Source organism: Sciurus vulgaris (assembly GCF_902686455.1).
Source record: "Sciurus vulgaris genome assembly, chromosome: 3".
Taxonomy (NCBI): Eukaryota; Metazoa; Chordata; class Mammalia; order Rodentia; family Sciuridae; genus Sciurus; species Sciurus vulgaris.
Genome location: NC_136463.1, coordinates 18,464,304 through 18,486,382, shown reverse-complemented (window position 1 = coordinate 18,486,382; position 22,079 = coordinate 18,464,304). Strand labels below are relative to the sequence as shown.

General features: G+C 46.3%; 1 protein-coding gene across 3 annotated transcripts in view; it reads right to left on the bottom strand.

Annotated features, from left to right (window-relative positions):
• Positions 1 to 22,079, bottom strand: part of PLEKHM1 (pleckstrin homology and RUN domain containing M1) — a 53,103-nt gene that overhangs the window by 16,020 nt on the left and 15,004 nt on the right. For all 3 annotated transcript variants that reach the window (XR_013762758.1, XM_079133201.1, XM_079133202.1), the window contains exons 4-7: positions 19,722 to 20,348; positions 12,191 to 12,581; positions 5,185 to 5,455; positions 1,612 to 2,532 (exon numbers count right to left, since the gene is read on the bottom strand). Coding sequence is in view for 2 of the 3 variants with exons in the window: in XM_079133201.1 (XP_078989327.1) it covers positions 1,612 to 2,532; positions 5,185 to 5,455; positions 12,191 to 12,581; positions 19,722 to 20,348 (2,210 nt within the window). In the remaining variant the exon portion in view is untranslated. The remainder of the gene's footprint in view (positions 1 to 1,611; positions 2,533 to 5,184; positions 5,456 to 12,190; positions 12,582 to 19,721; positions 20,349 to 22,079) is intronic.

Here is a 22,079-nt window from a genome sequence, read left to right as displayed (position 1 = left end):
AGTCCCTTGGTTGAAAATCTCAAGGGACAGTGGGAGTGGGGTGTGGCCAGGGCAAAAGCTACGGCTGGCTCAAATGCTAAACATGTGCTCTGCCTCCCACAGGGGCAGGAGAAAGTGTCTCTTTGGCCTGGACCAAAGTGCAGGATCTCCTGCTCAGCAGCTGCCTCACCCTCACCTTCACCTAATTTTCTCAAGATCCCAGTTCAGTGTCTATAAAAATCAGCTGGTACTTGCTATTTTGTGGGGATATTACAAAGTCATAATGAGATTGGGTTCTGAAAGTGACCTGCAAACTGAAATACAACACAGTGTGCACTGGTGTCTGCCTGGCTGCTGGGCTGTGCCGCAGGGTGGGAAGGAAGCAGGAACTCCTGGGTTTCACAGTCCTGGCTGGCAGGTGACAGCCATGGGGACAGCTGTTCTCTGTGCCAGTGCTGACTTCACTGGTGGGAAGTCTCCCCTCGAGTGCTAGAGTCCCGGCCCCTTGGGCCAAAGAGATAAAGAAGCAGGAGTTCTGGGGTGGCGGGGCTGCTTGCTGGTGTTCTCTGCAGGAAGCTCTGCTCAGCCTGCTTCTCCCATCCTCCAAGGGGGCCACCGCAGGCCACTTCCTTCCAGACATTTGAAGCAGGCTTTCCCCTCTGGTCCCACAGGCTCCACCCCATCAGGACAGCTCTGAAACTGGAACTCAACTTCTTGCTGTGGCCTTCTGCAGCAGTGCAGCTGGCACGTCCCCCTGGACACTGGGGAGTGGGACATCACATAGGCTTGGACAATTCAAGGGCAGAGAGGGCCTCTGGGGTCCTCTCCACTAGCTTGTGCTAGTAGGGCTCCGGGGAGCAACCATCAAGGTCCAGTTTTGCCTCTCACACTTACTAGCTGTGTGAGCCTGAGATGAGGCACTTACCAGCTCTGGGCCTCAGCTTCCTCACCTATAAACAGAACAGCAGTCCCTGTCTCTATTAAATGAAATAATCCAAATAAAGCATCTGGCTCAGTGCCCCACACAATGATGATAATGACATAGCAGATGCAGTGATGTAAAATAATACCCATAATGTATTACTAAGGAGAAAAAACCAAATTGCAGAATCACACACAGAGTTGTCTGCCTGAGATAGTGGCCACAAACCACAGGTGCCTCTTTAAGTGAATTTAAATGGAATATGCAGTTCCTTAGGCACACTAGCCACATTTTAAGCACAGGTGGCTCACAGCTACCACACTGGACAGCCCAGATCTAGAACTCTTTTATAATCACTGAAAGTTCTACTGGACAGCATGGAATAGCATGACTTGCAAAAAACATGCAAAAATATTTGCTTTTGGGAGGATCCCAGGACCCTTTTGTAAAAGCATATGACAGCGTAGCAAGAAGGTAATACAGAGGGTAGAGAGTAGCAGGAACCAGGTCCCACACAGCAGCAGGAGAGGGGAGAGACAGGGGCTACCCACGAGCAGGCAGCTGGCCCCAGTGGGTCCTGGGGAGGTGCAGAGGTTGCATGGAAAGTCCCCTGTTGCTTTGGCTCAGGGGAGAGATGAAGGCACCGGAACCTCGCTGGAGGTGGGGCAAGGCTGGCAGGGAGCGGGTGGTGGGGAGGGTCAAGTCAGCACCTGCACAGAAGCAGCCCTGGGAGTCCAGGCCCTTCTCTGTGGGGATGGCCACCAGGTACTGCAACAGGAAGCCGTTCTCCCTGGTGGCGAACTTCAGCACCTCCTGACAGTTTTCATCCAGACTCCCGCCAAGCGTCACGGCCTCTTCGGCTGTCTCCAAGTAGGATGATAAGACCTTGCGGACCAGGTCCCTCCACTGGGCAGCCTCCTCCGCATTCCCTGCCTGCAGCTTCAGAACTGCCTTGGCTGTGATGATTTTGAAAAAGGCCGGGCCCCCGAGGCTTGTGTCTGGCAGGATGTCTCGAATGGTCTCCACTCCATGGCTGTCGCTTAGCATCTTTTCATTGTTTTTCACTCTGAAGCATTTAAGAGAGTCCAAAGACAGGGAAAAAATATAGGGTATCCAGGTCCTGTCCACATACAGGTACAGAAGGGACTCTTTGATAGCATCTGGCTCGGGAACCTGTGCAGACGTCCAGTCAAACTGTGTGCCCTGGGGGACTATAGACTCCGGGAGCAGGGCTGAGTTAGAGAGGTGGCCGCCCAGGGGAGCCTCGGTGGGGTCCTCAGGCTGGTCTGGATACTGGATGTTCACCCATTCGTCCTCCTGCTGAGGCCGGACCTTCTGCAGGGCCTCCCGCACCCGGTCCAGCCAGTCCTCAGCCTCATCCTGAGAGGAGGCACGCAGTGCCAGCTTCTTGCCAGAGAAGACCAGCTCAAAGCGCCCGTCACTGTGGGCCGGCCCCACAGCCTCACAGCGCAGCAGGGAGCAGCTCTCCACACAGGTGCGCTCCTCATCGCTCAGGTAGAGGCGAAGCTCCAGCGGGGAGAGCTCGCAGAAGAGCTCCTTCCAGATGCCCATGGCCCCTCGCCGAGCCACCGTGCCCAGCTTCATGAGGCCCCGGAACGGGTTGGACAGCCCTGAAAGCACAAAGAGGCACTTTAGAGTACGGGCCACAGTGGAAGTCCCCAGAACACAGCCGGCCGTGGGCTGCTACCAGATGAGATTCTGAAAGCCAGACGGGAAGATTTTTTGAGCACCTTGGCCAGTCCTCCCTCGGCTTTGACCTCCCTTCCTGCACTTCACTGAGATGAATGTGCTCGATGCACTCCAGCATCTGGGCCCACAGTCAGCCTTCCCTCCTGTCACCAGGGCTGTGCTTCTATGTGAGGCCAACCCCTCCCCCCATCCACGCAAGGCCAAGGACATCTTTCCAGCAATTCTCTCTCCTGTGTTGTGCTTTCCTCCCTTCTCTACTGGATCAGGCCTGCTGGCACACAGAATGCTGTAATTTCTCCCATTTTTAAAATCTCTCGCCTCAACTCACATCTCTAATTACTACTTTGTTTCTTGGTCCTTTTTGCAGAAAAACTGCTTAAGAAATATTGGCATCTCTGTCTCTATTCCTGCTCCCATTCCTTCTTGAACCTGCCCCAATTAGATTTCTGACTCCTCACTTCACTGAAACTGCTCCTGGGAAGGCCACCAATGCCCTCCTTGTTGCCAAACCTGAAGGCTCCCTGGAAGCCTCCCCTGCCCTTTGGGGTCCTTGGTTCCCTGACCTTTCAAGGCTGGAGCGCTCCAGGGCTCAGCCCTGAGTCCCCGTCTGCTCTGTGGACACCCACTCCCTGGCTGAGCTTACCTGCTCTCAGGGCTTTATGCCAACAGACCCCAACTCTTTTCCTCTAGCCTGGTCCTCACCCGTGAACTTTAATACATCCATTCCACATATGTCTAATAGGCATCTCAAAGTTCATGTGTCCAAAAATGAATTCCTAATTCTCGAGCTGCAAAACTGCTTCTTCCCTAATGTTCCTTATCTCATAAAGTGGAAAACTTCATCCTTCCAGTTTCTTGGGCTAAAAACCTTGGAGGTATCCCAGATTTTCTTTGTTTTCTTATTTAATAGTCCCCGGCTCCTCCCCCACCTCCACTACCACACAGGTGAGGCCACTGTCATCTCTCTCTTGAATTATGACAGTCCCCTAATTGGTCTTTCTTCCCCTGCTGTCCTTTGGTATAGGAGCTGGAATGATTAGTTTAAAAGATAAGCCAGAGCATGTCCCTCTGCCATCCCGCCCCAGAACAAAGGCCTAACCACCCTTCGTGGGCCATAGGCCTCCATCCCACTGACCTTATCTCTTATCACCCCTCCTCCGCTCTGCTCCAATCGCTCTGGTCACGACTGTCCCCTGGACATGTCAGGCATGTTCTTGGCACAAGATTTGCATTTTTCTCATTGAGTGAAACACACAGACCACCGCATGCCTCCCTCCCTCCTTCCTTTCCCACGTCCTCACGTCCCCTTATTTGTGAGGGTGCCTTGGCCACCCTCTAGCTTGGCACTGCCTTGACTCCTTATTTTCCAGGGTTTTTACTACCACCTGATCATACTCTATGATTATTTGTCATTTTCTTATTTCCTGGACCCCTGTGCCAGAACACAAGTCCCATGAAAGTAAGGACACTACTCGGCTTCCTGCTGTGTCCTCCACACCTAGAACACTGCCTGCCACATCAGAGATACCCAGTAAATACCTGCTCCATGAACAAAGGAGAGAAGGCTGGTGCCTGACACTGCTCAATGCCCTTGCTCCCCTGGAGTCTGCCACCAACGAGGGGTCCATAAGACTCCTAATTCTCTCTCCTCCAGCCTGGACTAACCTTAGAGATTTGTACTGTGTGGGGTTTCCTGACCCCTCTGGATAGCCTAAGAAGTGCACTTCAGGGACTGGGGCTGGGGCTCAGGGGTAGAGCGCGCGCCTAGCATGTGTGAGGCACTGGGTTCGATCCTCAGCACCACATAAAAATAAATAAAATAAAGATATTGTATCCATCTACAACAAAACAAAACAAAACCCACACACCTTCTCAGGCATGGTGAGAGACCACAGCCAGCATGTGGACCAAATCCAAAAGAAGCCAACAAGGAGACCACAGCTCTACTCACTCAAAGCCCCATGGACCTGACAGAATTCTCAACCATGTCACTGCAAAAAGAAAATGAGGAGAGACAGATGCCAGGGCCCCCTTGTTTTGTTTGTTATAAAAGGAACCCATTTTGAGGAAAATTAGGTTATGGTTATTTAATGCTTTCTGGAATTTCACAGGGTGTAGAGATAGAGCTGGCTTCACCGTAAATACCACACGGAGGACAGAAACGAACAGATCTGATGAAGCTCACCAGCGCTGTTAAATGAACCATCTAAAATAAGGCCTTTAGAAGGAGCCGTTAGGACACCTGGGCCCCAGGCCCCAAGGCACAAGGTGCTCTGAGCCACAGAAGGAATCAAGAGTCCTCTAATTCTTGATTTGATAGTGCAATTTCAGGGAGCATATTTTTGCTTCAACATATGAAGCAATATTTTAATTCTCTGTAGATAGATTTGAACACTATTTTAATAAGAGTTTATAAGAGAATACAGCACTTTTCCTGAAATGCTCTCCTGAATTACTAAGCATGAGTATGCCTCTTATTACATTCTGAGATGAGGTTTTTTCTGGGAGAACACACCACCCATTGGATAATGGCAAACACGATTTTATTGCATGGTCCCTGCCAAGCCACCTACCCATCTGCCTGCGGTGCACCACCCGGAAGTTCTTATGCTCCTGCGCTGGTGCTGCCCTGGCTTTCCTGCTTCCTGGGGAAGGCACACATGCTTTGTCTAATGCCCCCAGGGAGGAGCTCTTTCTCGGTCCTTGAGAAAAATGCCTGCAGAGAGCAGGCCTTGACTCTGGAGTCCCTCGAGAAGCAGCTGTAGAGCAATCTGGGGTGCCCTCCGGGGCTTGCTCCTGGGTAGGCCGGTAGAAGTCATCTTCAGAGATCCAGCTCTTGCTTTTCTATTGAGAAAGAAGACAGAGGCTGTCTGCTTTTAAGTTGTTAAAAATTACATGCCATAAAATGAACCCATTTTAAAAAATGATATGAAATTCAATAGTCTTGGTATATTCACAGAGTTGTGCGACCATCACCTTAGTCTAAGTTTAGAACATTTTCATCACCCCCAAAAGAAACCCCACGCCCACTGGCAGCCACCCTCATTTCCCCATGACCATCCCAGCTCCAGGCAACCACTCGTCTACTTTTTGTTTCTATAGATTTGCACATTCTGGCTATTCATACAAAAGAAATCATATAATGTGTGATACTTTTGTGACTGACTTCTTTCTCTTAGCATGATGTTTTCAACAAGTATGTGTGAAAATTCAAATTCTCTTTTACCGCCAAATATTTGTGTGGGTGCACCACATTTTATTTATCCACTCAGCAGTTGATAGGTATTTGGGTTGTTCCACTTTTTTGGCTATTGTGAATGATACTGCTATGAACACCCATGTACATGTTTTTGTGTGGATTTAGGTTTCCCTTTTCTTGGCTATGTACCTAGGAGTGGATTTGTGGAATCATGTAACTCTATGTTTAACTTCTTGAGGACCTGTTAAACCATTTTCCAAAGTGGCTACACAATTTTACATTCCCACAAGCAATATACGAGGGAATCAATTTCTCCATAAACTCTCCCACATTAGTTATTTCTTGATTACAGCCATCCTGATGGGTGTGAACGGGCTATTACGTTGAAGTTTTGATCTGCATTTCCCTAGTGTCTAATGATACTGACATCTTTTCATGCGCTGATTGGTCATTATTATCTTCTTTGGGAAAAAAAATCTATTTGAATCCTTTGGTCTTTTTAAAAATTTTTTTTGTATCAGGAATTGAACCCAAAGGCACTTAACCACTGAGTCACATCCCCAGCCCTTTTTTATATTTGATTTTGAGACAGGGTCCTGCTAAATTGCTTAGGGCCTCACTATGTTGCTGAGGTTGGCTTTGAACTTGTGATCCTCCTGCTTCAGTCTCCTGAGCCACTGGGTTACAGGTGTGTGCCACTGTACCCAGCCCTTTGGCCATTTTTGAGTTATTTATCTTTTTTGTTAAGTGCTGAATTGTGCCCCGCCCCCCCCCCCAAAAAAAAAAGACTTGTTGAGCTCCTAACCCCAGCACCTTAGAATGTGACTTTATTTAGATGTACATGTAATTAGTTAAGATGAGATCATATTGGAGTTGGGTGGGCCCTTCATCCAATATGAGTGATGTCCTTATAAGAAAAGAAGACAAGACACACACAGAGGAGAACCGAGTGAAGACAGCACAGAGGGAGAATGCAGGTGAAGGTGGAGGGTGTGTCAATGAGTTCAGGGACACCAAGATTGGCTGGCTGCACTGGAAGCTAAGAGAAAGGCATGGTACAGATTCTTCACTGGAATCTCCAGAAGGAGTCAACCCTGATGACATCTGGACTTTCGACTTCCAGCCTCCAGAGTTAACAAAGAATGCATTTCTGTTGTTTTAAGCTGTCTGGTTTACGTCACTCTGTCACAGCTGCCCTAGAAAATGAATATCTGTTGCACGGGTTCTTCGCATAGTCCATGAACTAGACCTTTACCAGTTATATGATTTGCCAGTGATTTCTCCCATTCTGTGGGCTATCTTTTCACTTCCTTTCTTTTTTTTTTTTATTTGTTCTTTTTAAATATACATGACAGTAAAGTGTATTTTGACACATTATGTATACATGGAGTATAACTTATTCTTATCTTTTCACTTTCTTAACGGTGCCTTTGGAAGCACAGAGTTTTTAATTTTGATGAAGTCTAATTTATCTATTTTTTTCTTTTGTCTCTGCTCCTGGTGTCGTATCTAAGAAACCACTGCCAAAGCCAGTGTCATGAAGATTTACTCCTACGTTTTGTGCTAAGAGCTTTATAATTTGAGATCTTACATTTAGGTCCACGATCGGAGTTAACTTCTGTGTTAGGTGTTTAAGAAAAGGGTGCAACTTGATTCCTCTGCAGCCTTTGCAGGTGGCTGGCCAGTTGCCCCAGCATGTTGGTTTTTCTGCCCTGCTTACGGGGTCTGAGATGAGGGAGGTGCGGGGAACAGGCTGCCTCTGCTCCCCTTCCCCGCCGCTTCTGCTGCTCTCTGCGTTGCCCTCTCGTCTGAAGCTCACCTAACAGGGGAAGTGGGGGAAGTCTGGGTTCTGTGGCCTTGTGGAAATGAATTCCGGTTCCTTTATTTCACTATTTCAAGCCCTCCCTGCCTTTCTGTGCCTAAACATGCAAGAGCAGAGGCAAGGAAGCCGACCGGGCTGTCCTACGTGGCTGTCTACACAGAGGAAATGAGTCACACAAGGGGTGGGACCAGCCCAGCTGTTTTGTTAAGTGCCACCCACCTCACCCTGATGTTGCTATTTCCAACCCCTATATCAAGACATCCTCCTTGCTTATGGAGACAGGAAGGGGTGCTGGGCTGGGGCTGCCCCAGAAGGGTTGGTTTGAACAGTTTAATCCATTCGATGCTATAAGACTCCTAGGTCAGGAGTTGTGAGTTCTGATTCAGGCACCTGGGGGAGCCTCCCAGAACTGGGCCCCCAACACCTCCTCCAGAGGCAGAATTGGCAGGTGCTTCTGCCAGGGATGGAAGATCTGTCAACAGCTCCTGGGGACCATGTACAATGCTGCACTCTTAACAAAGACTGCCTATGACACCAAGACCCAGGAGAAAACGGGCTGAAGCAGCTCCCTGAAACCTGTGGCTATCCTGGCAGCCTCGTGCACACTTGTAACGTCCTTCCTGCTGTCTGCAGCCCCTGCTCATAGTCCTGCTGGGAGACCTTGATCACCTCCTCCTTAAGTTTCCAAATTGGTTCTCAACCCACACTTCCCCCCAGTCCCAGAAGGGTCAGAGACCCCCACTGAACCCAGTGATATTCTGTGCTTAACACCATCCTGTTTGGACAGTCATTTTTCTTGCTATCTCCCACAAGTACATGGCACAGGGTCAAAAAAACGGGGAATAAATCTCGACTATCCCAATGTCATTAATGTAAAATAAGAAAGGTGAATTGAAGGAACCGGAAGGATGGAAACAAACGTGAATGTTACGACCATGGATGCGGGGCTGCTCTCTCCACCGAGGACAGGGGGACTACCAGGAAGCGTGCAGACGAGTTCACTGACCTCAGAGCAGCCTCCAGGAAATGGTTCTCTAGAGAAACTCCTTGGCTCTCTCAAATGACAGGGAAAAACACTGGGAAGCGGATTCCTTGGAAAAAGCGCTGAGGGTGCACATCCCACCCCTGGGCATGAAGGGTGTGGGGGCGTGTGCCTGCAAAATCATCACACAGGGTTTTTTTCTCTCCCCTTTTCCATGCCTGCTGGCTCAGGGGCCCACATCTGGCCAGCTCCCTGCCCCTTTAAGAGTGGGGGATCACCACTGACTCAATAATCACACCACAGCACCACCTGCCACCAGGGATCCAAGACAGAGAAATGCCACCTTGAGTTATTCAGGCACCATGACACTGTACACAATGGCTAAGTTCCAGAGAGAGCCATCTAGCTGAGGAATGCAATGCCGGGTCTCTGGACCACTTTCAAAAGGATTAGACGTTCTGTCCAGGCTGTTCTCATATGCCAGGCAAGGGGACTTTGTACCCACAATTGTGGTAGGGGTCCCTATGCCACAGGTGGGTGGTCCATTGGGGAATGATTGGACCAAACTCATAGACAGTCACCCTTGGGAGCTTCCAGTTTTCCACACCTTCCTACCTACCATTCACCACAAGTCTAATTATGATGTGGATCATTTGTCTAATCTAGTGTCTGTCCCCAAAGGGTAGGGATCTTGTCTGTCCTGTTCCATCTCTGCATCCCTAGCATCCATCATGGTGCTTGGCTCATATTAAATGCTTTGTGTTGAATGAATTTAAAATGAAACATTTTTTAAAAGAAAGGCTGACTGGCTCTTAGGGCTACAAAACTTGACATTGACTCTAACATTCCTCCAAACATTTTTGCTCGAATAATAAGCATAGAAGCACAGAAAGACAGGAACTCAGGGACAGACATGTAGGGCACAGCCCAGCACCATCCCAAGATGGGGAGCCTACCAGGACCCTGTGCACGTGTGCCAGACAGGGGCAGTCAGTGACTGCCTACTGAGTGAGGGAATGAGTGAATCCACAATTCCTGCGCAAGACAGAGGAGGAAGCGGGCAGCATCAGAGACTCTGGCACAGGACCCAGCATCAAGTACTTTGATTCCATGTTCCCCAGCATCCCGCTAGTAATCGGACTCCCCTGAGGCAGCAAGAAGGCAAAGCTTGCCCTGGTCAGACCAACTTAATCACCCCACACACCTGATGGTGCACTGCTCCAAAGAAACTTAGAAGTTGGCATCTTGAGAGTCTCTTGAGAACTCAAGAACCCTTAATGGTGCCCATTCTCCCAGGTGCAGAGCTCAGGGCTGACAATTCCAAAGTGAACAGGCATGGTCCTTTGTATCGTGGAACTAAGATCATTCAAGTGAAGAAGTAAAAAAATAAACAAGCAGACAACTGAGGAGGCAGTGAAGTTTTCCACTGTAATGAGTGTTATGCACAAAGGAGAGTAGACAAATGGGACGGAGTTGAACGGGATGGTGTTTTTTTAGACATGGGGTTCAGGGTAGACTGAGACAATGATGAGGGCCAGGAGCGAATCAGAAAAGTGGTCCAGGCAGAGGGAACAGTGAACTGGAAGGAGCTCACTTTGTCAAGGCAGCAAGGCTGGAAGCAGAACTTAGTGGGCGGTAGAAGAGCTTTGTTGACAAGTTAGCTGGCCTATCCCATTAGCTCTGGGTCCTTGGCAGGATAGTGTGGCTAAACCTGCAAAGCAGAAATCAGACCCTGGGCAGGAGTGAACCCAACATCGCCAAGGTCACTCTGTGGAGCCCTGTAGGGGTGCAGGCCACCATCCACAGGAGGTATTGCTCTGCCTCCAGTTCAAGTCAGGTGCTGCAGAGCCTTTCAACCTTCAGCATGGCTTAGGAGCCACCTAGTCACAACCTTTAGAGTTCCATGACATTCATCTTCCAGAAGTAAATCCAAAGCCATCTTCAGCATAGTAAACACAGAGAATCTAGCTCACATTTATAGTTATGTGATTTATACAGTCATATTCAATAATGCATGAATATGGAGTGAGACCCCAGCAACTTAACAAGACCCTGTCTCAAAATAAAAAAAATAAAAAGGACTGAGGGTGTAACTCAGTGGTAAAGCACTCTAGGTTCAATTGCCAATACCCCCCTGCTCCCTGCAATCCCATGAATACACTAAAAACCACTGAATTAAACTTTGGTTAGGTGAATTGTATGGTGTGTGAATTATACTTCAGTAAGGCTGTTAGAAAGTGGGGAGAAGGGCCTCTCTGGGCTTCACAGTCCTGATTCCATCCTAAGTCATATGATCTAGAAGCTACGACCCAGGAAGAGGTAAGCATGGATAGAGCTGAAAAAGCAAGACCACATCCCAACCTAAGCCCCAGATGGCACTGGGGTAAACTGGTGCGTTCTGATTTCTACCTCTGCTTTCATGACTCTCTTTTGCCCTCCATGGTGTAGTTTAACTGTGAAGACTAGAGAGAGAAGTAGAGAAACTCACACCTGAAAAGGTGTCCATTTTCTCTCTTTCACGGTGGCCTCTCCCCTTCCTCCTCCACAGGTCTCCCTGGGCATTCCAGAGCAGCTGCTTTCCTTCACCCTGCCCTGTTAGGTAGCTAGGGCTTGAGTCATGGAAAGGGCAGAGACCACACACATACCTTCCTGCAAACACAAGCCAATGACTTTGGGAAATGTCAAAGGCCACACGAGAACAAGTGTGAGGCACAACCTCTGACAGGTGCTTCATTGGGCCAGCAGTCCCCAAGCCTGTGGGCTCACAGCTCTCTCAAGGAGAGGCCCAGGGCTGGCTCTCCTAGGGTTACTGACAAACTGGACCGGCTTGTCTAGAAGAGTACTAATAGAAATATACTGTGAGCCACACGCATAGTTTTAAGTGTTCTAGTAGGGACATAAAAAAGCTAAAAAAAAGAAAATGTGAAATTAATTTTAATATATCTTACTTAGTCCAATATTTCCAAAATCTTTTCATTTTAACATGTAATCAATAAAAACATTATAAAATTATTGAGTGAATTTTATCCCCCCCCCACACTAAGTTGTCAAAATATAAAACTTATTTTACACAGCACATCTCAGTTTGGACTGGTCATATTTCAAGTGCCCAAGAGCCAAATGGACTGCCACATTTGACCACAAAGTTCTAAACCCTGGGTCATGTAAAATGAGTATTTTCAAAGCCTGGTATTTTATAAAAATATTAATTTAACGGTAAGTACTAAGGAGGAAACCAAGGCTCAGAGATGCGAAGTCACTTGTCTAAGGCCTTACGCTGGTGAGTAGTAGTGGCTAAGAGCAGAGACTGTGATCAGGTAGGAGCCACCTTCTTCACAGAGTCAACGTGAATGACAGGAGGTACCTGTGGGAAGTGGTGGCATGGCACTTGGCTCATCACTATTCACAGCCCAAGAAACCTTGGCCCATCCTTACCATGCTATTAACACTACTGCACGCAGGAGAGGGAGGCTCATGGGGAGAAGGCAGAGACGACTCAGGGTCCCTAGCTGGGTAAACCCTGCTTCTGCTCTGAATCATTTCCCCAGGACTTCCCCAACATCCTGCACCACTCACCGGGCTGGTGGGGGAGGAAACCACAAGCTTCAGTCCAACCGAACCATCCTCCAGGGCTTTTTGCTGGGTGTTCCCTTGGCTGACTGCTCCACTCGTCTCTCTCACAGCGCTAGAGGGCTGCTGGCCTAAAGTGCTCCCCACAGCTTGGGCGACATCTGGCTGCGGCACATCTGGGATGCCAGGTGCCTGAGAAAGTGACTGCTGCTTGTGACCACCATCTGGGCTCCCCGAAGATGCTTGGGCAGGAAGGAGCTCTGCAGGCACATCGAAGTCCAGGTGTGTACTTGAGGCGAGGGAGAGCGAGGCCTGCAGCGTGGGGATCTCTGTCTTTTGGCCAGGTCCGTTGGTTGGCACAGAGTTGACCTGGGCTTTGCTGAATTCTGACAACACCCTAGAAGTTTTCAAACGAAGAAACCTGTTTATAGGATGATGGATAAAATGCCTAAGGCTACTGGGACAGTGGTAAGAATGGAAAACTGCTGTTCTGATTTAAAAAAATCATACAAAACAACACTCTCTTAAATACCCACTGCACTCCCCAGCCCCCAGCCCCACGCAGCCCTCCACATACTCCCCACAAAGGCTGTCCCTGATCAGGTCTTAGGCACACGGGTGGTCAGGTGAGCTGTGTAGCTGGGGTCTCAGGTGAAATGCTCACGGAGTACAAATGAACACTTGTGCATGGGAACTAACTGCCATCCTGAGAGTCTGCTCAGTCAAACAAATGATTGTGTGGGCAGTCATTTCCCCAGCACCGTCTGTGGCAGAGACTCCTGGACAGATGGTGTCTACAGTGGGGTTCCCCAACAGCAAAGCAGCAGAGACACCGAGACTGCTGGGACAGGACTGGGCAAGACGAGGTTGTACTTTTGTCTTGCGACAGTCACTGGGACAGCAGGGATGGAATGAGGTGCAAGGGCTGATCCCCCTCAGAGCTGGACTGGGTGTGGGATCATAGAAGCCTCATGTCCCCAGAAGTTGCTGTTGCAGCTCAGCGTACACCAAGCGTAGAAGGGAGTGTACAAGTGACATGGGCTGCACCTCTTCAGGCCTCCTGTGGGACTGCCACTCCTTGCCTCCTCAGAGGTGCTTCCTGGGGCCAAGGGGAGTCAATGTTATTGTCTCTATATGCATGGATGCACTGCACAGAACATATTTCTGAGCCTTCTGGAATGTGCCCTGGCTAGTGACTACTCCTTTGCTCTGCTGTGGTTTCTGGGGATCCAAGTTTGCTTTCTAAAATAAACCCATTTGCTGTTTACTCTTCTGCTTATAAAAACCAGTGGAGTATGCCTCAGGTGGTAACAAGGTTGTCTGGAGTTCAAAATCTGCACATATCTACTTAAACTGGTTCCAGAAGATATATTAAGCGTCCCTTAATTGAGGCTGGTATACTCAGGGATTTTAGCACCCAAGTTGCTTACCTGCTTGGCTTCCCACTGAGCTGTGCTCTTACCTATGCCATCCTGACTCAAAAACATTCCAAGACATTATAGTTAGAAATAGGTGACCAACCCATACACTTATAAGCAACAGACTTCCAATATGGACACCAAGACATTGCAATGAGGAAAGAACAGTATTTTCAACAAATGGTGCTGGAATCAATGAACAGACACATGCAAAAGAATAAAGTTTGAATGTGATCTCATACCACATACAAAAATTAACTCAAAATGAAGCGAAGACTTAAATGTAAGAGCTAAAGCTATAAAACTCCCAGAAGAAAATATAGGTATAGGTGGGTGCAATGTTGCAAACCTGTATTCCTAGTTACTCGGGAGGCTGAAGCAGAACTGTGTTTGAGACCAGTCTGAGCAACATAGTGAGATCCTGTCTCAACAAATAAATTAATTAATTAAATAAAAAGGCATAAATTTTGTGTCTTTGGATTAGGTAATAGTTTCTCTAAACCATAGGCAACCAATATAGATAAATTAGACTTCATTAAAATTAAAAACTTTTGTGTCCCTAAAGATCTATCAAAAAAGTGAGGGGGTTTGGAGTGTAGCTCAGCAGAGCCCTTGCCAAGCATGTACAAGGTCCCGGGCTCCATTCCCAGCACTGTGAAAAAGGAAAAAAAAAAACAAAAAACAAAAAAAGAACAAAATGATGGGAGAAAATATTTGCGAATCATACACAGTGGTCTAGTATCCCCAATCTACAAACCATTCTTACAACTCAACAATAAAAGATAATCAAATTTTAAAATGGAAAAAGGATTTGAATGAACTTTTACCCAAGAGAAATAAACAAATGCCAGTAAGTACATGAAAGGCATTTAACATCATTGGCTTTCAGGGAAAAGCAAATCAAAACCATAAGGAGATACTACTTATACCCATTAGGATGGTTACAGTCAAAGAGACTATCAAGTACTGGCAAAGATGTGAAGAAATCAACTCATATTAGTGGCGAGAATGTAAAACAGTGCAGCTACTGTAGAAAGTTTGGTAGTTCCTCCAAAGGGTAATCATAGAGTTACATGTGACGGGCAATCTATCCCTGGGTATATATCTAATAGACATAAAAATATGTTCACAAAAACCTGAATACGAATGTTCCCAGCCACATTACTCGTAATAGCCTACATGTGTGGGGGAAATGTCCATTAGCTGATGAATGGATGAACAAATTATGATCGATACATACACTGGAGTATTATTCAGCCATGATATGTGTTATAAAAGAGATGGATTTTGAAAACATTATACTAAGTTGAATGAAAGCAGTCATAAAAGGCCACATATTGTATGATTCCATTTATATGAAATGTCCAGAATTGGCATTCCATGGTATCGGTAAGGGGTTTCCCTACAGACTGATGAAAATGTTCTTGAATTAGATGGTAATGATGTCGATTAACCCTGTGAACATACAAAATACCACTGGATTATTCTTTTAAAAGGTGAATTTTATGGTATGTGAAGTCTATCTCAATAAGAAAAATGGGTAACCACTCAGAAAGGTGGGAACATGTTTAGGAACAGTTATGGGGGAGGCAGGCAGCGGCTGCTTCTTGTTCTTAATGTCTTGACCTAAAACCAGAGCAAAGAAAATCCAAGAGTGCAGCTTGCAGGGAGTGGGCAGTACTGAGTTCTGGAAACAAAGGGCTTCCACAGGCAGAGAAGGAAAGGAAAATTTGCTAACAACTGTACGTATCCATACCACTGTGACAGAAGGGGGCCACTTCTGAAATGAGGCAGGGAGGCAGATTTTGGCAAATGTGCTCTGTGAAGTCCCAGGTGCCCAGGAGCACCAGGAGATGGTATAGTGAATGGTTAAGAGCAGGGGCTCCTGAGTCTATGTGGTCTCACTTAGTACACTGCTGTTAAAGCAGTTCATGGACTTCAATTGGCTTATCTGCAAAGCAGGAGCCATAATAGCACCCCCTTTTATGATTGTGACAAAGACTGAGATAATGTAGGCAAAATGCTTAGCAGAGTGTCTGGCACAAAGTAAATACTCAATAAACATTGACCTCAAATTTTTATGGTAGTTGCTTTTATCACTGATAAGATGGCTTAACCTTCATGTACACAAACATAAACATTTAGAGGAAGAAGTCAAATTATGAAAATATTTGTTATCATTATAAAGTGATTATCAATTAATGAATCCTAATGAAAGACAAATTTTCATGACAAAGTAGACTGGGTATTAGAATCAGTGAGTGATAAGGCCTAAAGAAATGCTACCAGATAGCAGGGAGCTTGTATGATCAATCAGTTTCCACTAAATCAAAACCAAGGTCAAGATGAAAACAAGTTCAGTTCCATCAGCATCAGTACCAATCTTCAGGGTCCAGAGAAAATAAGGGAGACACTTACATCGAGTGAAAACAACTGCTAGTTAGAGATGAGATTTTGAATGAAAAGTAAAAGAAAAGAAATTTTTGAAGAATTGTGAAAAAAAAAAAAAAAGCAACTGAAATGGCTACAGTCCTTTCACTTCTATTTGGATTAGGACACCAATTTCCAGAAACTTCTAATAAAAAAAAAAAATTAAACGTGATTTCTTTTAGAAAGCAATTTGAAAAGATACGTGTCAGTGGGCACAGTGGTGCACACCTACACTCCCAGCTGCTTGGGAGGCTACAGTAGGAGGATCACAAGTTCAAAGCCAGCCTTAGCAATTTAGTGAGGTCTTAAGTAACTTAGTGAGACCCTGTCTCAAATAAAATATAAAAAGGATTGGGGATGTGGCTCAGTGGTTAAGTGCCCCTGGGTTTAATCCCTGGTACCAAAAAAAAAAAAAAAAAAAGGAGTATGTGTTTTATATGTGTGTGTGTGTGTATAGTCATATGCTCACACACATGTGCAGTAATTAAAAATCATGGTCTGGAAAACCACCTCACAAAGCAGTCCTGACAAGCACTTTTTCTGAACATGTAATATGTGGACCCTTGCGTTAGTGGAACATGGCACTGTTTTGGTGGGCAAGGGCCACTGAAAATGGCACAGAGGTGGGCCGCATATGCTGAGAACCATTTTCCCCAAGGGAAAGTTTCACGCCAAAAACCTCTGACAAATACTCATGAAGGTTTTGCAGCAGTTTTTTTTTTTTTGTTGTTGTTGTTGTTTTGTTTTTTTCTTTTTGGTGATGGTTGTTTTGTTTTTTGGTACTGGGATCTGAACCCAGGCCATTTACCACATATCCAGTCCTTTTTAGTTTTAATTTTTAAAGACAAGTGGTGGGAGAACTGATATCACAGGTACTTAGATTAAAAAAAAAAAATCACAATAAAACCACCTAGTGAGCGCTCACCATACCATAAGGGTCTGTTTTAACACTTTACATAACTTGACTCATTTAATTTGCTTTCCTTTGAAGAATTTGTAACCTCATTTTGCACATAAGGACATCGAGGTCAGAAAGGATAAATACCTGGTACTTTTTCAAGTTCAAAAAGCTGATAAATGGACAACTTGGGCGGTCTTGTTTCTGAGTCCACTAGACTGTACCTAGGCTTAGGGAACAGCCAATCCTCTATCCACAAGGCAGACTGCAATGTGGTTTCCACAAAACAGAACTCCTTATATTAAATTAATAAATTCCATCTAGAATGTTGTTTTATACTTTAATTTACAGGTTCTAATTTTATAGTTGTAATAATAAGTACAAGGTATTTAGGCCCAATTTTAAGTTACAAATATTTATGTAATAATAACAAAAGTCAACTCTTAAGTGCTGGTGAGACACTTGTATCCTTGAAATATCCTCCAAGAAATGCTGATCTCTGTGGATGCTCAAAACTTACTATGAGGCCCAGCTCTAGGAACCACGGTGCTGGACATGTGTTTGTGCATCTGTGTGTTTAGTGTTTGCCAGGGGCTCACCCACACTGTCCAGGGTTTGTACATTCTGACCCTCGTCCCTTGAGTTTCCCCATAAAACCCAAGACAGTGCTTCCCACACAGGGTGGATGGTTACTGATTCAATGACCTCAAGCTGGAATTTTCCAATCATAAGACTCATGAAAGATAAACACCAGGCACAAGACCCAGCAAAGCAGGATGGTCTGTGGAGAAGGCAGAGACATAGAAAGAGCTGAGACAGGTGGGCAAATCTACCTATGTCACACGGTAGGGACTGCTCCTCCCCAACACACCCTATCTAAATTCATCCATTTGACATCTGGAAACACCATCTGAAGGGCTCAGTGCTTGGCAGCTGTCTCTGGAGCCAACCAGACAGTCTCACCAACAGGCGTCTGATTTGATTCTCAAACAGCCATATGTAAGGGAATCTCCATCTTTTGTTTTTGTTTGTTTGTTTGTTTGTTTTTTGTGGTGCTGGGGATTGAGCCCAGGGCTCTTGTGCTTACAAGGCAAGCACTCTACCAACTGCGCTACATCCCCAGCCTGGGAATCTCCATCTTAAAGATGAAGAAACAGCTTCAGTAAGAGTCAGCAGTTCGCCTGGCATTATTGGACTTGTAAGTGGTAGAAAAGGACTGAAAACTAGTCTACATACCACCGAACCCTGGTGCTATTCCCGCACTGGGTGGGAACTCTGAAGGACCTGGACCAAGGTCAGGGTGGGCAGCAGGAGTAGAAAAAGGGCAGGCTGATGGAACATGGGCTTAACCAAGGGAGGCTCAATAAAAGGTCTACATTCTTCACCTGTTAATGAGCAGAATCCACAAGTTTGATAATAATTTGTGGCAAGGTAAGAGGATAAGGGTACATTCCCGGTGGAGTATAAATAGGCAGCGCCTGAAAATTACATATTAATTCACCCTTCAGCCTAGCAATTTTGCTTCTAGGAGTTTACTGAACAGAGATATTTATATGAAACTAAAAGACCACAAATACAGGATTATTTATGGGACCAATGAACTCCAATATCCATTAAATATAGGGCTGATTAAATAAACTAAGGTATATTCAAGCAATGGAATAATATGTGATAGAAAATGAGAATGAAGATAATCTGATATGAAAAGATCTCTAAAACAGAGATAGAAGAATATACATATATTACCTTTTGTGGAGAAGGGGGATAAAAAATAAGGAAGAGATTTTTAAAATCTGTATATTGTTATTTGTTACTGATACATTTAGAAACTTTGGAAGTATATGCAATAAATCAGCAATATTTATTGCTGTGGAACAGAAAGGGAAAAGAATTTTCATTGTATTGTTTCATTGTATGGTTTAGATGTCTTTTACCATAAAAAGATTATTTGAAAAGTAATCTTTAGCTGGGCATGGTGCTGTACACCTGCAATCTTCAGTGGCTCAGGAGGCTGAGGCAGGAGGATCATGAATTTGAGGCTGGCCTCAATAATTCGGTGAGTCCCTAAGCAACTTAATGAGACCCTGTCTCAAAATAAAAAAATAAAAAGGACTGGGGATCAGTGGCTCAGTGGTAAAGGGCCACTGGGTTCAATGCTGTGTACCAAAAAAAAAGTCTGGTGTGGGGGTGCATGCCTGTAATCCTAGTGACTTGGGAAGCTGAGGTGAGGATGGCAAGTTCCAGGCCAGCCTCAGCAATTTATCGAGAACCTGTCTCAAAATATAAAACGAAAAAGGGTTGGGATGTAGCTTGGAGCACTTCTGGGTTCAATTCTAGTACTGCAAAGATGTTTAACAGAAAAAAAGAAGAAAAAAAAAAAAGGCTGGGTGAAGTAGGTCATGTCCAGGCTCCCCTCTTAGGTCAAGTGTCAAGACTCGGACACTTCCACACTCGCTTATTCCTCTGTCTCGGGTTTTGTGTCCCAGGGAGTCTTCTATGAAGTTACACCCTTATGCATATGCTCACTGTACTTGCTGGACATTGTACATATTGTCTAAACTATTAAACATACTTTACGCTAAGCCTCAGGGATACTAAGTGACTTGTTAAAGGTGGCCCGGGATCAGAGCTGGAGTTTTGTACCAGCTCTGAGCCTTTCTAAATCTAAAAGCCATGCCTCCCTTTGACTTTCTTATATCTTGAGAGTTCAGTGACAGAAAATCACGTGATCAGAAAGAGAGACAGAAGGGGAGGAAGCGGGGGAGGGCAAGGTTGTGGGAGGGGCACTCACTCTTGCAGAGACGGGTCGGAATCATCAGCATTTGCTGTGCCCAGGTCTGAATCGTAGGACATGGGCTCCTCAGAACGGTCTGGACTCTTGGAGCCATTCTCTTGAAGTAGGCAGCTATCGGAGTTTAGGCTGCAGGACAGCTGGGAGGAACTGGCTGTGTCCAGGCTGAGGGAGGAGGCAGTGAGCTTCCTATTCCGCCGGATCTTATGACCCGAGTGCTGGACTTCAATGTCCTCTGAGCCTGAGGAATGGGAAATTGAATCCAGAGATTCCTTCCGCTGTAGTTCTGCACCAGAGGTAGTGAGAGGGTCAAGCTCAGAGAGTGGGCAAAGCCCAGAGAGGGCCAATGGGGTGAGCGTCCATTCATTTAAGATGGCAGACTTATAGGACAGTTCAAAGGACAAAGATGTTAGTCCCTGCAGGAAGCTAAGGAGGAACTCGCCCTCCTCGGCGTCTCGAAGCAGGGCCGTGGGCTGATAGTACTCGCACAGCCGGGCCTGCTCCTGGAGGAGCAGCTTCAGGTAGCACTCCATCAGGCCGTCATTGAGGGCCAGCCGCAGCCAGGCCCGGCAGCGGCCCACGTCTGTGTTGACAAAGACCAGGTGCTCCAGTTCCGAGATGATGTGTCTGGGACCGGGGAGAAGAGACTTGTTTCAACAAACTGTCTCAATTTATTGAGATGTCATTTTACCCACTGGTTAGCAAGAACCCATCATAACTATGGCAAGTATACATAGGAATAAAAAATACTTGGATAATATGTTTTAAGGGGAATACAGAAACATTAAGCTATAACCCCTGACGTTTGAGTTTGGTGTTATGAAAGATAATGGCCATGTTCACTATAACCATCCCTACCGTCCCTGAAATCATCTGTTTGTCCAAGACATGTTTGTTGAGCCCTCAAGTTTTTGGAACTGGGAAGAAACAGGGTAAAGTAAATCCCTTTATTTTTTTTGTGGTGCCAGGGAACAAACCGAGGAACTTGTGTATGTGAGGCAAGCACGCTACCCTCGAGTTACACCTCCAGCCCTAAGTAACCGCTGTTCATGGGCAAAAGAAGGTGGGTCTGTTTGTCGACACAGCTGCTGTGGGAGGTTGGGCCATCATTTCTGGGTTGGCGGGAGAAAAACCATAGAAAGGGCAATATCTGAGCTGGACCCAGAGGCCTTTCAAAAGGCATAGATGGAGAACCTTCTAGGAAAATTGGATGGACAGAGAAAGGGCACAAGTGGTAGGAAAGCAACAGACCTGTAACAGGAGTGGTGCGTACTCCACTTACAACAGGTGGAGGGAGAGTGGCTGACTTGGTCATGAAGTCAGGTAATGGAAGATCTTGAGTAAAACTGGTAAGGCCACATAAAGCAAAGGTTCCCACAACTAGCTATGCAGAAGCCCTTGGGAAATTTACCAGGATATAGAATTGGGGGCCTGAAATTAGTAGACTGGACTCTAGGGCAGCATTTGGGAGCTATAGGTACAGGGAAGTGACCTACCCATAGGTATAAGGACTGCGTTAGGATGGATTACTCTGCACAAGGAGATCAGATCCTAATAAGGGAAACTCAGTTTCCAAATCCCTCGGGCTGACATAAATGCCCCTCTATGAGACCACAGTGCCTTGTGTGTGTCTCCTGTGGGGGAGTACAGACCATGTGCCACTGGACTTGGTGGCTGAGCTCCAGCTAGTTTAAGCTCAGTAAGTGTTAAGCAGCAGATGACTTAAGGAAAGACAGGGTAAGATAATGGGGACAATTAAAACCACTGTTGCCCAGAAGAGAGGTAAAAACCTGAGATAGGGCAGTGGCAAGAGGCAGGGAAAGGAAGCTCAGGGACTAATAAGGCACCTGGGGCTGAAGGTAGCATTTAATAGCCTGTGAGGTACCATGCCAGCCACTTGCTCAAAAGTTCCAGCAGTTAGGAACAGGGTCAGACACATGACTCAGGTGGACATTCAGATGGCTACTTGGATTCCACTTTTTGATAAAACAAACAACAAAAAAACCCCCATACCTCATTATGAGTATAATATTTAGAAGGCAGATGTTCAAAATATCAGAGGACAGAGCAACTTTTTCTATAAAGGGTCATAAAATAAATATCTCAGGCTTTGTAGGCCATACAAGCTCTGTTGAAACTGCCTGACTGCTATACATGATCAAAATGCCACAAGCCCTGGCGTGAGAAGCAACCACTGACTCTTGCCCGAGGGCTGAGGCTCTCAAAGTGTCAAGGTCTAGTGTCTGTCTGGGAAGCTAGGTCTGGTGACAAACCTTTCACTAGACACTCTCCAGTACTCCCTCACCCCATCTCTACCCTAGAAGACAGGGAGCAGATAAGCCTAGCATCCCACACTCC